This window comes from Rhyacophila brunnea, unplaced genomic scaffold, assembly GCF_057557595.1.
Source record: "Rhyacophila brunnea isolate RB1 unplaced genomic scaffold, BYU_Rbru_1.0 scaffold_7, whole genome shotgun sequence".
NCBI classification, from domain to species: domain Eukaryota; kingdom Metazoa; phylum Arthropoda; class Insecta; order Trichoptera; family Rhyacophilidae; genus Rhyacophila; species Rhyacophila brunnea.
In genome coordinates, this window is record NW_028233339.1 from 42,590,922 (window position 1) to 42,606,806 (window position 15,885).

At 35.0% G+C, this 15,885-nt stretch overlaps 1 protein-coding gene across 1 annotated transcript in view; it reads left to right on the forward strand.

The window, feature by feature from the left end:
- The window catches only part of Hira (histone cell cycle regulator-like protein), a 36,054-nt gene extending 21,546 nt beyond the window's left edge, over positions 1-14,508 (forward strand). Inside the window, exons 13-19 of the mRNA XM_085958240.1 lie at positions 3,717-3,819; positions 3,940-4,221; positions 4,466-4,562; positions 6,762-6,929; positions 9,029-9,153; positions 11,912-12,003; positions 14,253-14,508. Of these exons, the coding sequence (XP_085814366.1) occupies positions 3,717-3,819; positions 3,940-4,221; positions 4,466-4,562; positions 6,762-6,929; positions 9,029-9,153; positions 11,912-12,003; positions 14,253-14,378 (993 nt within the window). The 3' untranslated portion in view covers positions 14,379-14,508. The remainder of the gene's footprint in view (positions 1-3,716; positions 3,820-3,939; positions 4,222-4,465; positions 4,563-6,761; positions 6,930-9,028; positions 9,154-11,911; positions 12,004-14,252) is intronic.
- The last annotated feature ends 1,377 nt before the right edge of the window (positions 14,509-15,885 follow it).

The window sequence follows — 15,885 nt, forward strand, 5'->3', positions numbered from 1 at the left end:
AACCAGTTTGTATGATTTTTAACAAGATCTCGATTTAACAAGAGACGATGTAATATCTCGTTTAGTACCTGATTATTCCGTCCAATTAAATAATTTAAAAATAGGACACATACTACATAACATCTATCTGAATCGTGTTATAACATAATATTATCATATTTGTATGTAATTGATTTTAATATACATATTTCATGTCAAGTTAGAAATGTCGTAGTCTAGGGTCACACTAAAATGTTTACATACGTACATCTCATGTACCGTACATTTTTCAGTGATGTGTTTACAGTCCGCGGTCTTTGAAAAAATACCATTATATTATATGATTGTCTGATAATTATAATCATGATCTGTTTAGTGTAAGATGTTATATTGTAGATGAAATTTGTACTGCTTATAATTATAGTAATAATTTGTGACAAACCATACCCACCCGAAAGTGAATGTTTAACCCTTAGACTGCGTATGGCATGTAAACATGCCATAGACTTTATCTCGTATTTTTGACCAAACTAGAAGAGACACTTGTGAATAATATGCTTTAAAAATTAGTTCAAACCTTTAGGTAGACATATCAGGCAACAGATCATAAAAATGTCAAGTAAAACACAAGGAAATATATTTTTGAAAAGAATACTCGTTATTCAGTTGTTTGAATCGCGCGCCATTGCGAAGACGGGTGTACTAGATGCGTCACCAGGGTTATCAAAACAAAACATTGGTCATGCATCGAAAAGTGTGCATCGATAATATTTTTATTTACCTTTTAATTAATTATTATGATTACGTTAGTGTTATGTATTTTTTCTTAGTGATTTGTGATCTCGAAAGAAACATATTGAAGATTTGTTTTTAGTATTTTTTGTCATTATAAATAAATATATGTGAAATAATTATTTCACCCGCCAAAATGTCACTACCACATAATATTATCGAAGAAATAATGCTGGAAAATATTTTATCGATGCACAACTCTCCAGTAAATTTGTTTGGCTTTGTTCATTGTTCCATGTTTGATACGAGGGTGGGTCAATAAGTCCTTAGAAAAGCCGACAGGTGGCGCGACTAGTACTGTAAGCGGTTTGTTTTCATGCAGCGGCACTACCGATTCAGTATGCTGCGAAGTTTCAATCAGATTGGTCGGGTTGTTGTGTGTTTCTCGTACATTTAAAAAAAAAATTTGCTTGTTTACAAAAATGGAGAAAATTGAGTTTAGAGCTGTTATTAAACATTTTAATATAAAAGAGTTAACAGCAAAGGAAATAAAAAATGAGTTGGATTTAGTTCACGGCACATCTGCTCCTTCACTTGCAACTATTTATAACTGGTTAAATGAATTTAAACGTGGTCGTACATCAACAAAGGATGAACCACGCTCAGGACGTCCTGTAGAGGTGACTACACCAGAAATGATCAATAAAATCCACGATATGGTGTTAAGTGACCGAAGATTAAAGTTGAGTGAGATAATTGAGGTTACAGGGATCTCAAAAGGTAGCGTCATTTCTATTTTACATGACAAATTGGGCATGAAAAAAATTTCTGCAAGATGGGTGCCGCGTTTGCTCACAGTCGACAATAAACGCAATAGGGTGGTGGCCTCTAAAGCCCTGTTGTCGCTCATGCAACGCAATCCGGATGAATTTTTTCGTCGCTTTGTGACTGTAGATGAAACATGGATACACCACTATACTCCCGAGACGAAAGAACAGTCAAAGCAGTGGATTGCGAAAGGCGAACCATGTCCAAAGAAGGCGAAAACCGTAAAATCAGCTGGTAAGGTTATGGCTACTGTATTTTGGGATGCACATGGAATTATTTTCGTTGACTATTTGGAAAAAGGAAAAACAATAACAGGGGATTATTATGCATCTTTATTGGACCAGCTAAAAAACAAAATTGAAGAAAAACGGCCTCATTTAAACAGGAAAAAAATCCTCTTTCATCAGGACAATGCCCGTGTTCACACATGTTTACGATCAATGGCTAAAATTTAAGAATTGAAGTTCGAATTGGTCGACCACCCACCGTATTCGCCAGATTTAGCCCCCAGTGACTTTTTCCTTTTCCCAAACTTAAAAAAATGGCTAAGTGGACAACGTTTTTTTTTCAAATGAAGAAGTCATCGATCGGACAAATGCTTATTTTGAGGACCTTCCGAAAACTTATTTTTCTGACGGTTTAAAAAAAATTGAGAAACGTTTAACCAAGTGTATTGAGCTCCAAGGAGATTATGTTGAGAAATAAAAAAAAATACAAAAATAAAAACTGTTTTAATGCTTTTTTCTAAGGAATTATTGACCCACCCTCGTATTTACATTATTATAATGGGTAATAATTTATATTTTTTATGTGCCATGAAACTGTGTTAGCTCTGTTCACAATTCGACAGGCCCTTTGTACAATGGAAAAGCCGACGGCGCCTCATAAATTATATTATAATAGTATTTTAGCAGTGCGGTAATTATTTTTAGTGTTTTATTCTCCAAAACATCCAAATGAATAAGTGGATGACAACATTATTTTATGGTGACGAAAATAAATATAGGTTCAGAATTTGAAACGGTAATAAAATTTGAGTTTACGACTTACTAAATGCGATAAGAGATAACCCACTGATTATTCCACAAGTGATTTAGTATTATATCTGTCATAGACCGTAACCAACTACACGGCAGCATGTATTCAACACAGCCCTGTGTATAACAAATACAAACGCGTCGAATTGCTCGGTAGTATGTGTTGAAACCGTGTATGTGAAGACTGGATGGCCGCCATTTTGAACGCGCGGTCAAAGCTTGGATAATTTTTAGCGTCTTCACTTTCTTCGATTTATTTTAGTGAGAATGTAACGAATATTGTTTATTTCTTGGTGCATTTGGAATAACTGATATATAGTTCATCTAGTAATCTATTTTTTAATTTTGGAATCGATCTGTTTTAGCTGTAGTGACCGTTTTAACAGATCAGTTGACTGAAAATAAATTCCCGCGAAAATGGCTCGCAGCGAAAGGGTTAAAATACAATTTTGTTTTCAAGAAAAACCGTTTTTCTATATATGTACAATAAATAATAATTGGTGAGCGCTAATTATGATTGTGTAAATAAAAAAACAATGAATTTTCACAATTATTTTTTCAGGTACTGACAGGTATGTACTGCCATTGTTTATTTTCATGGCAGCAAATGTAAAATCAAGGTTTCACTGTGAAATACATTGTACTCTATAAGCAAATTATTTATGATCTCTAGTTGTTACATAAAGTCGGCTCTCACATCTAAATTCGCCTCGTGTGCCGCACAGCCATAAATGAAACCTTCCGAGAACGGCGATCCAGTGTTGCTTGTGAAGACCGCGCACATCTACCTAGCGACAGTCGCACATAGCCTTTGAAACCTATATTTGAATGCGGCGAGCCGGTATGGGAATGACCAATTCATAAGTGTTTTTTTTACGCGACTAACGTCTTCGACTCGGAGCCCGAGAAGCATGCAACTTGTCGATTGCAACAGCAGATGTTTTTTTTCGAACGAAACAGTCGCTTTCAACCAATCTGCAGAGCTCCATTTGGCAACATGTGTTTTGTGAATAACGATGACGTCACATCGACGTTTTCGACACATAGACTAGAGGAGTTTTGATGTGAGAGCCGGCTTAAACATTTCATGTTCCATCTGTGACTGAAATATATAATTTTTTTCTTCTATTGTTTCATCAGGTATTGAACAACGCTTGCAACACACCACACGGAAAACTGTCTAAAATACAACTTCTACCCGGAAATTCAGCATCCAACGATCCAATTTGGGAAAGTTTTCTAGGTTGGCTATTCTGCTTAATTAAAACTTAATTGTATTATCAATTTCTTCAACTGTAAACATTATCTATATCTCTTCCGTGTCATATTATTTAATTCAACGATAATTATTTTCATCTCACAGGATCCCCTTGTAATAGTATCGCGTGCGATGCTAAATGGATTTGTGTTGGCTGCGAAGACTCAACTCTCCACACGCTGGACACGGAGACGGGTCGTCGCGAAGTCGGTACACTTTGCCTGGGGGCGCCGGCAGCTCGCCTCTCTTTGGTCTCTCTGTCTGCCGAACTCGGCGGTACTCACCTCTGTGCGATCACCACGGCTGCAGCGCTCACTGTGTGGAACATGGCGCAGCAGACCTGTGTTTTGCCGCCCGTCTCACTTAGTTATCTCACGCCCGATGCAGGTTGTTTTTGGTGTTTTCTAATTAATCTATATATTTTTATATCATTATTTGAAACCTGGGTTTCTTATTTCGGCATCTGCAGGCACTATACACACTCACCAATGGAAAACATACAACTAACGTGGAATAACCCCAGTCGGAATATAATCCCGGATCGCAAAAGCGATTCAAATTCCACCATATGATAGGGTATAAGAAAAAATGTATTTCATGTTCTCTAAATATATTTTTATGTTTGTTTTAGTGTCAGTATCAAGCTGTACTCTCACCGATGATGGCAGTCCAATGATCTCATTAACGAACGGCAAAGGATATATCTACAGCAGAAAAATGTGCACATGGTCAGTCTGTTACCGACTTTTATTCAAAGATCTTTTCTCTTCGCACTAAAATAACTATAACTAAAAAACGGCTTTGTGATAATTTCAGTTGAATCCATAATTTTACACTGTTAATTATTTATACTCTCTACTTTGTCTCTACTTAAATCACTCTAGCATCTATACACCCTGTTAATAGAATTTAGTGGCCTTCCGGAGTGCCGGAGTCTGGTTAGCTTAAAGAAAAGGCAGTTTCAACTCTTAAATTATCTGTAGCTAGTCCGATGTCGCATCTACACCTTAGATGTAACAAGAGGCTGCGTGGTATGCTGTCCTTATTACAAACAATTCCCTCGTGGTCCAGTGCACAAAGCAGGGCTGGGCTCTCACCTGAGCTCCGGGTTCGATGCCCAGTGAGGTCACAATATATTTATATAGTTTTTTCATAGCCTGATTTATTTATGTTTCACTACACTTGTCATTGGGCTTCATGGCCTGTGTAGTACAAATAGCAAGCTCTCTTTGCGAATGCCGATGTACACTCTTAGGTATTTAAAGCTGTCGACACTCGCTGTTCTGTGGCTTGACTGATTTTCATTAAGTCGATTAATAATGTCTTCTATCTTATTCTAATGCAAGTTCCGGAGATTATATGCGTGCCAATTGCTTTCTCACCCGCACTTATGGTTAGTTTTTGTTGAGACCTTCTACAAGATATTAGGCTCAATTAAAAAAATTTAAAGTCTCATTGTTTTATAGTACATACATAATTTGGAACACCTCAGAATCATACATATTAATAAAAATATTTGTACCGAGCGGGACTCGATCCTGCATCATTCGGATTCCATTGTAAACGTGCTTTACCGCACCATACTAATCATGCGGAAATTTACTAATAATTATGCATCCTAGGTCTTTCTCAAACTCCGCTAATATTGGCAATTATTTTTTTGTGATAATGAATTAACCCTTAGACTGCGTATGGCATGTAAACATGCCATAGACTTTATCTCGTATTTTTGACCAAACTAGAAGAGACACTTGTGGATAATATGCTTTAAAAATTAGTTCAAACCTTTAGGTAGACATATCAGCCATTCTTAGTGATTTGTGATCTCGAAAGAAACATATTGAAGATTTGTTTTTAGTATTTTTTGTCATTATAAATATATGTGAAATAATTATTTCACCCGCCAAAATGTCACTACCACATAATATTATCGAAGAAATAATGCTGGAAAATATTTTATCGATGCACAGCTCTCCAGTTGTTTGGCTTTGTTCATTGTTCCATGTTTGATATTTACATTATTATAATGGGTAATAATTTATATTTTTTATGTGCCACGAAACTGTGTTAGCTCTGTTCACATGCCTGGCGATTATTCGACAGGCCCTTTGTACAATTAAAAAGCCGATAGCGCCTCATAAATTATATTATAATAGTATTTTAGCAGTGCGGTAATTATTTTTAGTGTTTTATTCTCCAAAACATCCTAATGAATAAGTGGATGACAACATTATTTTATGGTGACGAAAATAAATATAGGTTCAGAATTTGAAACGGTAATAAAATTTGAGTTTACGACTTACTAAATGCGATAAGCGATAACCCACTGATTATTCCACAAGTGATTTAGTAATATATCTGTCATAGACCGTAACCAACTACACGGCAGCATGTATTCAACACAGCCCTGTGTATAACAAATACAAACGCGTCGAATTGCTCGGTAGTACGTGTAGAAACCATGTATGTGAAGACTGGACGGCCGCCATTTTGAACGCGCGGTCAAAGCTTGGATAATTTTTAGCGTCTTCACTTTCTTCGATTTTTTTTAGTGAGAATGTAACGAATATAGTTTATTTCTTGGTGCATTTGGAATAACTGATATATAGTTCATCTAGTAATCTATTTTTTAATTTTGGAATCGATCTGTTTTAGCTGTAGTGACCGTTTTAACAGATCAGTTGACTGAAAATAAATTCCCGCGAAAATGGCTCGCAGCGAAAGGGGTAAGGCATTTATTATATTCATGGACGGCGTCAGGATCTCTTCAATGTTTAATTTTTATGTACTTGGTAATATTTTTTTAGTTAAACTATTTTTTATTCCTTGATTCAAAAGTATGTTCAATAACGAATGCTACATTCTTAAATCTTGTGTAATATCATTGCGTACTAATAAAAAAAAAAATGTTTTTGTATTGTTGACAGGGTGTTGGGCTGCGATGGCAACGACCCGGTATGGAGATGTGCCCGAGGAGTGCTGGGAAGAAGTTTGGGAACCACCCCACCTTCAGGTCCTGCACCGCTCAACACTCTGCAACAGAATACTCTCAGAGGTAGATCGGCTGCCTCTCAACACTCACATTATCAGCAGGGGTGAGATTTTGAATTTGTCATTTGATATTTTTTAATTAAATTATTTTTTATTCAAGACTGAGAGAAACTTAATTAGTAAAGTCACGATATGAAGGATGTGAGTTTTGAATCCTATTCAGTACGTGATTTCTTCAGGGTCTTTGCATATACCATTGTCCACAAAAATCTAAACTAAGTTAATGATGCCATTTTGTGGAGAATTTTGTAAGCTATTATGCCAGCGCTCCATTGGCACGCAAGTCAGACGATTTACAGTCTTCGGACTTTTTTTTCGCGTGGAGCACCCCAGATCTGCAGACTTTTTAATCCGCAGACCAGGCTCGCTGGATTTCAAACATGTTTGATATTTTTGCCAGACTTCGTCAGTCGATCACTATGCGAATTCGATTTGTCATTAATACGCAATCATTCGGACCGGAAAAAAATCTGTAATTGTTTTAAACATTTTCATTGATTAATTTGTTAATTTACACATTATAAAATGAGAGATTTACAATTAATTTTTTTATTTGTATTTATGAAATTCATAAAATAAATCGTAAAACTTGTGTTGTTTTCACTGCTATATTATTTTATGCAAGTCTACATATAAATAACACAAAATTATAGGATTATCGGAAGACATTACGAGAATCATAACTTTTCACTTTTGACAGCTCGACTTTTTTATTCGTTCGTTGATCAGTAGCAGAGCATAGACAAATCGGACGATTTATTGTCCTCGGACTTTTGGCTCGCCAATGGAGCGCTGGCATTAGATTGTTGTCCAAACACTAACTTCAAAAATTAGTTTCGTTTCTTAATTTCGTTTACGATCATAGATGTGCCTACCAAATTTCCGATACAATTATTTCAAATTAAAATCTGTGCAAATACCATGCGTCATTAATCCATTAAGTAATGCAGGTAGGTATTTACCACCAAATTGTGTTGAGCTAGAATTATAAAAAAATACGAAATATTTTTTATTTATTGTTTGGCATTGGTTATCTAGTAAAACTATGTGAAAATCCAATAAACAATCAACAATTAAATACCTACAGCCCTGAAACATGTGAGTTATTGTTTTTCCTTTGAGTGGAGTGCAGTTGTGCCACTGATGTGATATGGGTCATAAAATATCTAGATTATTTTTATTACCTACCTTCAATGACATATTAAATGGACAACTCACTTCATATTGGCGCGCACGAGAAATTGTACATGAAAGTCATTCACAGATGTATAGGTAGACGTCACGTGACCATATGACGTATCCATTTCCATTATGCGATACAAGCTTCGAGAATTTATAGTAATATAACCTTTATTGTAATGGCGTATTAGTGTCATTCGTTAGAAACAGATTCTCGGTTACTTACGACTTCTCGGAGATTAGACGCAAGTGAGCCCAACGCATCACAGGCGTCTGTCCAATGGTTTCTGTCATTCAATTGCATTGAATAAACATTCATCAATATCTTAAAATGGCATTTTATCAATAATAAATAATACTAACACATGAAAAGTGATATCCCATCTTTCTTGGAGTGTTTAGTAGATTTTTTTTTACAATTTTTAACTAGGCACATTGGCATTTTGTAACACAATAATAACGGCGGAGTCGAAACCTGACTGTCAGAAATTTTGTATGGGCAGACACAGCGGTGTCGCCAGACCGCTTGCAAGCAGAATGTTCATTTGAGCGTAGGATACCGATATTAAAATATGAATTTCGCCATCCGGCAGACCCGACACAAAGTGAGTGTCATTTTATTTTCCAGATGCTTCGTCCATATTAATGTCATTGCCTACCTTCTTATAATAAGAAATTTATCATGTTTTAAAAAGTTTGTCACAATTTTCAATGACTGGCTCATGAAATAGTGTACTTTATTATGATTTATTGAATATTTTTATATGCCAGGACTCTGAAATCATTTCGTATTACGAAATTCGAATTAAATGTATGGTTCTACGATATGATTTATGGCGAATTTTGAATTATCCATGTTTTTATTAACAAGGTTTTATTGTAAGTAGTTTACAAGTTGAGCCGACGATATGCTTTTTTTTTTTTTTATAATATTTTATTTAAATAAATATCTATGTTTTCACAGGAACTATCATTCGGGAGCCGTTCAAAGTTACTTAGAATCACAGTTAGCCAACAGTAAATTAATCAATTCGCCTACGGAATACAAACACTGGCTTATCGCACTTGCGTCTCATTTACTACAGCAAGGTATGTAATTAATATTGTAAAAATGTTTACAGTGAAATCTCCGTTTGCAGGTAATGCGTATTACCCATTGGCTTTCATGTACTACAACCTCAGCCTTGTAATGCAAAAGCCGTCATAAACAAAATCATTTCTAAAATATGTCTCTAAAGTCTAAAGGCTCATCATCGGCCGAAACATCGAGGGCCTACGCGGAAGAGAGAGGTCGCTTACTTGACGGTTTGATCAATTAGTGAAAATATTAAGCAACATTTAGACCAAGCGATTGAATGTTTGTTCTTCCCCCACTCCAGCGAAATTCTCTTGACGTAAACGCTTTTTGTCGAGCGAGCGAGCATTCTTTTGAACTCTACGGAGATTCGCTGCATCTAGCTAGAATGCTCTAAGAATGCTTGTTCGTTTGATCTAAACGCATCCTAGAGCGAGAGCACAATTGCATCGAGCATTCTTTCCCGTTTTGTCATGCTCTCTGGCTGAGCGGTTTCATCAAAGTATTCTTTGCTCGCGGCTGAACATACATATCGCTCATGAGAAAACAATACCTCGTATACCACAAAATATGAGATAAAGAAAACTTTCATTTTTTGTCACTATTAAGATCAACACCCACGGTGGCCGCGCGGCTTAATTGTTGGACTATCACGCCATGGGTCTCAGGTTCGAATCCTGTGTGTGACAAGTACACATATTGTTTTTCAATTTGTGTGTGAGTCAGGGTATGGACCTGATAGGTTGAGCAAGTGGCTGACATCCATTTCTCGTAAAAAATAAAACAAAAATCTGTTAATACAAACCTCTACTCTGTGGAGGCCCATATGATCCTATTAGGATCGGACATGGTCGGAAAAAAAAAAAATAAGTTCACTAGTGGAATACGAAAAATACGTGATAAATTTGATGGAATCATAGATATTATACGAGGGTGGGTCAATAATTCCTTAGAAAAAAGCATTAAAACAGTTTTTATTTTTGTATTTTTTTTTTATTTCTCAACATAATGCTGTCCTGATGAAAGAGGATTTTTTTCCTGTTTAAATGAGGCCGTTTTTCTTCAATTTCGTTTTTAGCTGGTCCAATAAAAATGCATAATAATCCCCTGTTATTGTTTTTCCTTTTTCCAAATAGTCAACGAAAATAATTCCACGTGCATCCCAAAATACAGTAGCCATAACCTTACCAGCTGATTTTACGGTTTTCGCCTTTTTTGGACATGGTTCGCCTTTCGCAATCCACTGCTTTGACTGTTCTTTCGTCTCGGGAGTATAGTGGTGTATCCATGTTTCATCTACAGTCACAAAGCGACGAAAAAATTCATCCGGATTGCGTTGCATGAGCGACAACAGGGCTTTAGAGGCCACCACCCTATTGCGTTTATTGTCGACTGTGAGCAAACGCGGCACCCATCTTGCAGAAATATTTTTCATGCCCAATTTGTCATGTAAAATAGAAATGACGCTACCTTTTGAGATCCCTGTAACCTCAATTATCTCACTCAACTTTAATCTTCGGTCACTTAACACCATATCGTGGATTTTATTGATCATTTCTGGTGTAGTCACCTCTACAGGACGTCCTGAGCGTGGTTCATCCTTTGTTGATGTACGACCACGTTTAAATTCATTTAACCAGTTATAAATAGTTGCAAGTGAAGGAGCAGATATGCCGTGAACTAAATCCAACTCATTTTTTATTTCCTTTGCTGTTAACCCTTTTATATTAAAATGTTTAATAACAGCTCTAAACTCAATTTTCTCCATTTTTGTAAACAAGCAAATTTTTTTTTTAAATGTACGAAAATAAAAAACAACAACCCGACCAATCTGATTGAAACTTCGCAGCATACTGAATCGGTAGTGCCGCTGCATGAAAACAAACCGCTTACAGTACTAGTCGCGCCACCTGTCGGCTTTTCTAAGGACTTATTGACCCACCCTCGTATTATAGATTTTATTCATCATGTATAATTAGTGTCATGTGGCATACAAGGTATTGTTGCACTCAAATCAAAAACGCGACTATGTTGTGCACTCGTGAACAAACAAATATGATAGTTTAAATCAAACGAACAAAAATACAGAAAGAGAGCCAGAGCATTCGCTCGCAGTGTTCTATATTCAAGCTCATTTAGTTTAAACTTGTTTTGTGGATTTTGTTCACTAGGCAAAATGCTCTAACTCTCGCTCTATGTTCTTGATCGTTTGGTCTAAATGCACCTTAACAGAACTCTCGATATCTTGAGATATGTGGATGGCAGAATATGGTGTTCGCTGGAGAGATATAACTATGATTTTTAGGTAGTCGCGATTCTCAATAATGGGGAACATTCATTATTGTTTGTTTACAGAGTGGCCCTTTATTCTGCAATTGCTGCGTTCACCATGTTAATGAGTTATTAAACAAAATATTCTGAATATCTACAAAGAAATAATATAATATTATGACAATGAATGGATTGAACATTTGAAAAATCGAGTTTTAGAAGGCTTTCATATTATATTATTTTCTATAATACAAATTCTTCATTCTTTGAATCATATTATATTAAATAAAGACTTCGGCTTCGGCACTGTAAATTCTTTTAAGAGCTTGATATCTTTTGATAAGTTTCCAATTATTTTTAAGTTTTTCAGAATAAACTTCACAATAAATTTTTTTGATTAGAATTAACATTTTTTGAAGAAGGAAAACTATCGGTGGTTGCAGTGAATTTAATTAATCAGCCAATGTGAAATATTCTAATCCATTTTTTATTTTATTTCAGGGCCAGAATCTAGACTTAGAAATATATTAGACGACCTTATGGGTCCTAGTCATTGTACATCGAAATCAAAAATGTGGGACTCAACTCTCATGGTGAGTAATCACGAAATTAAAAATATTGATTTATTACGTTTATTAGCAGTTTATATTTTATAGTGACTACCCTCCTAGAGTAGAGGTTACTACCCTTAGCTCCTGATCGGTGAGTTGTGGGTTTGTATAAAGAAAAATCTTTCCACATCGAATTGCATCATTAGCACAAAACATTGAATTTTTTGAGTTGTTAAAAAATAATGTTGAAAATAACATATCGATGGTGCAGATCACAAACCTTCTATGTCAAATTTTATGATTTTGACTTTATGATATCAAAAATCAGCACAAATTTAACGGATCTGTTGAACTTTACCTCCTATGTCAAAGAGAAATATAGCCGAGTTTATTGATCTTTTAATTAAAACTCCTATGTCATATTCATCGTATTATGCTGCAAATAAATCAGGTTTAACCTTCCACTGTAAAATCGTATTTTTTGACTAAGAAGGTTTGTGATCTGCACCATCGATATTGTGTTTGTTTGTAATAAATTGACATTGATTGATTCTCTCTCTTTCTTTCTCAAAGTATGTAACATCAAAGTAAATTTTAGCATTGTTATTTATTTCTTAGTTAAGGGAAGGGTTTACTAGCAAATGGCATTCATAATTTATTCTAAATTCTAATACAGTAGTCTCCTGACTATCCGGGGTGGGGAGAGGCGTCACGAATAAACAAAAAACACGGATAAGCCGAACTAGAGTTTTTTCTTTTTAAAATACCTACTACATAATATTATACATTTCTAAAGCAGATAATTATTTTGACATGTTTTATACTCATTATTTATTAAGAAAATTTATCAAGTGGTTTGTTTGCAGGAATCTTTTAAAGATTTTCTAATACCAGTTTGAATTTTCCGAAGAGCTATTATATCGTTATATTCATATTCCCATTGATCAATATACTCCTTTTCTTCTGTTTGAATGAGATTGGTAATAATATCCGCGTCACTCATTATTTGAAAACCTGGATCACAAGAATCATGTTCTAACCACTCCTCAATATTTTCTCCATCAACATTTTCAAAGCCATATAAATTTACCATTAGCTCACATCTTTCAGATACTATTTCACTTCTCTCAGGCTCGATAGAATCCAAAAAATCACTTTCTACATTTGGTAGAATTTTCCTCCACGATCGAACGAGTGTTATTGGCTTTATTTTGTACCAAGATTGAGTTACTCCATGTATCATTGCATCCAGTAGTGTGATTTTTTTCCAGAATTTAATGAAATCGTCATCTTCGTTACGAAGGCTTTTTTGAAGACTATTACGGTAATGTCGTTTTATTAATGAGATAACCTCTTGATCCATGGGTTGAATTAAAGATGTTACATTGGGTGGTAAAAATTTTGCAACCATAAGGCCGTCATCCGTTTTCAATATGCTTTCATTTGGATGAGAAGGAGCATTATCTAAGAGCACTGCTTTCTGTGGCAACCCATTACTTTTAAGAAAATCTCACACTTCTGGAACCCATTTAGTTTTGAACCAATCTTCAAAGATCCTTCTATCCATCCATGCTCCTTTCTGGTTGTAATCAACAGGAAGATTTCTTATTTCTCTTCCCTTAAATGATCTTATAGAGCGACGCTTAAGCCGCCCGGCCATCTTGGGTCCCAGGTTCGAATCCTGCGTCTGGCAAGTACACATTGTTTTTCAATTTGTGTATGAGTCAGAGTATGGACCTGGTTGAGCAAGTGGCTAATATACATTTCTCGTAAAAACGAAATCTGTTAATACAAAGTTTCTATAACCCGTATTTTTATTCATTACGGCAAGCAATAGGTCACAAAGGATATTTGATGATACATCTTTGATTGCTCGTACTGAAAAATAGCATTTTGCAGATCCGACTTTTTTAATAGGGACCGACGATATGATCCTATTCGGATCGGACATGGTCGAAAGAAAGAAGAAATGATCTTGGTTTTTTCGCTTTTCCAGACATCCCCAACACCTGCTTCAAACATCTAAACTGAACACATGCACTTATAGTACACATAAACATGAAAGCGAGCGATTAAAAAAAAATTGATTTAAAGATAATCGGTAGTTTACTGTAATTGTGAATAGTACAAAATTTAAATCAATTAGAATTAAAATTCAAACTACATCGAGTACCCTCAGTTGATAGTATTAATTTTTATAATTTATTCATTTTTTTTTGGATATGTCACCTCGCCCTGTTGTGTTCCAATTATTGAACAATATTTTTAATCGTTTTATTTTTGTTTTGCAGGGTCTTCAAAAACATATCCTGTTAGATGATATTCTTGCATTAGTAGGAAAACATTTGAGATGGCAAAGACTGTATACAGAATATTCGGAGCAAGTTACTTCGATAAAAGAAATGAAATCTGAATAAATCAATAGTGTAATTTATAAAATGGAAAAAATTATGATCTATACAATTCATGTAATAATTTTGTCAACATTCACAACAATAAATAGGAATCATCTAATGATTTTTTGCAATAAATGTATGTTTCGTCTTTTTCTACCGTATAAGAAATTGAAAACTCCAAGAGTCTGCTATCCAATCATTTCCAGGTCATCTACATCTTCATATATGCTCTATGGCTGCCTTTCAAGACCCTGAAATCCAGTGATTATAGATCTACCAGTATAAGTTGTCCGCTGAGTGACGGCGCCACATGCTAACATTTGACATATCATTTAATATTTTTTATACTGTGATGAGCTTAGTTCTAAATTTGAAAAAATCAAAAACACTTGACGATTCACGTTAGTATAAACTTACTTATAACCAGTGGCGGCTTGTCCATTTATGCACTCCGGAACTGCAACACCCCCAAGCAAATGGAGAAAAATCTATGTATATTATATGAAAATATCAATATTATTTAAGCGTGTTAAGCTCGCCCACGCACCGATACATCCAACAATTATCATATACCGCAATACGCATTGCGTGATTTTATGCATTACCATTTTCGATGGAATGGGTGAAAGAGGGGCGCGGGGACCGGGGCTAGCAGCTAGGAGCTAGTCTGGTACTACCGCTCTGGCAGTATTGTTTCGTGTTGCGAGCGGGTACAGAGGCTCAAAAAAGGTGATAGGACAGAAGATCAATTTTATATTGAAATAAAAACACATGTTTAATTTTAATAATCTTGATGTTAATAGTAAAATATAATCCAAAACATTTATTTTTAATCAACCGCAACACCCCCAGATATCCACGAGCCGCCACTGCTTATAACCACAATTATCATCCAACAAAAATGGCAATGCTTTTGAACCCTTTTAATGTAGACATCAATATCCCTTGGGACCAAAGAAATCTCAATTTTTAGTGATTTTGAGGTATGGTACTGTAATTCAAAAAATGAATGTGATATGCCACTTTGAAGATACATTCGAAATATGCAAATACAAACCCTATAACTACATCGCTGCACTGTTTGTATGTATTAATTTTGTAGTCATAAATGAATTTCATATTGACGGCGAGTGAAAAGGCTTGTAAATCATATATGGTTTTGAATAAATAATTTTTAAATGTACATAATTTTGAAAAACACTTCTGAGAAAATATATCTGTACCTCAGAGGCAGATGGATGCAAGTGCCAAATACCCAATTGTTCAGGAGAGCCAAAAAACAATTTTTATTTTAAAGGAATACTCATAACTTCCAAGAAAATATACATAGAATAATCATTATTTTTTGTATTCTAATTCAATTAAAGTACTTCTGGAATATGTAAGAAAGGAATAAATATAATACAATTTTATACCTAAAAAAAATAAAATAAAAAACGTAGTTTGCATCCTTCTGCCTCTAAAGATATTTTGTTAATGTGGATTTGTATCTTATTTACCTAGCCAAAATAAAACAATTTATAACTTA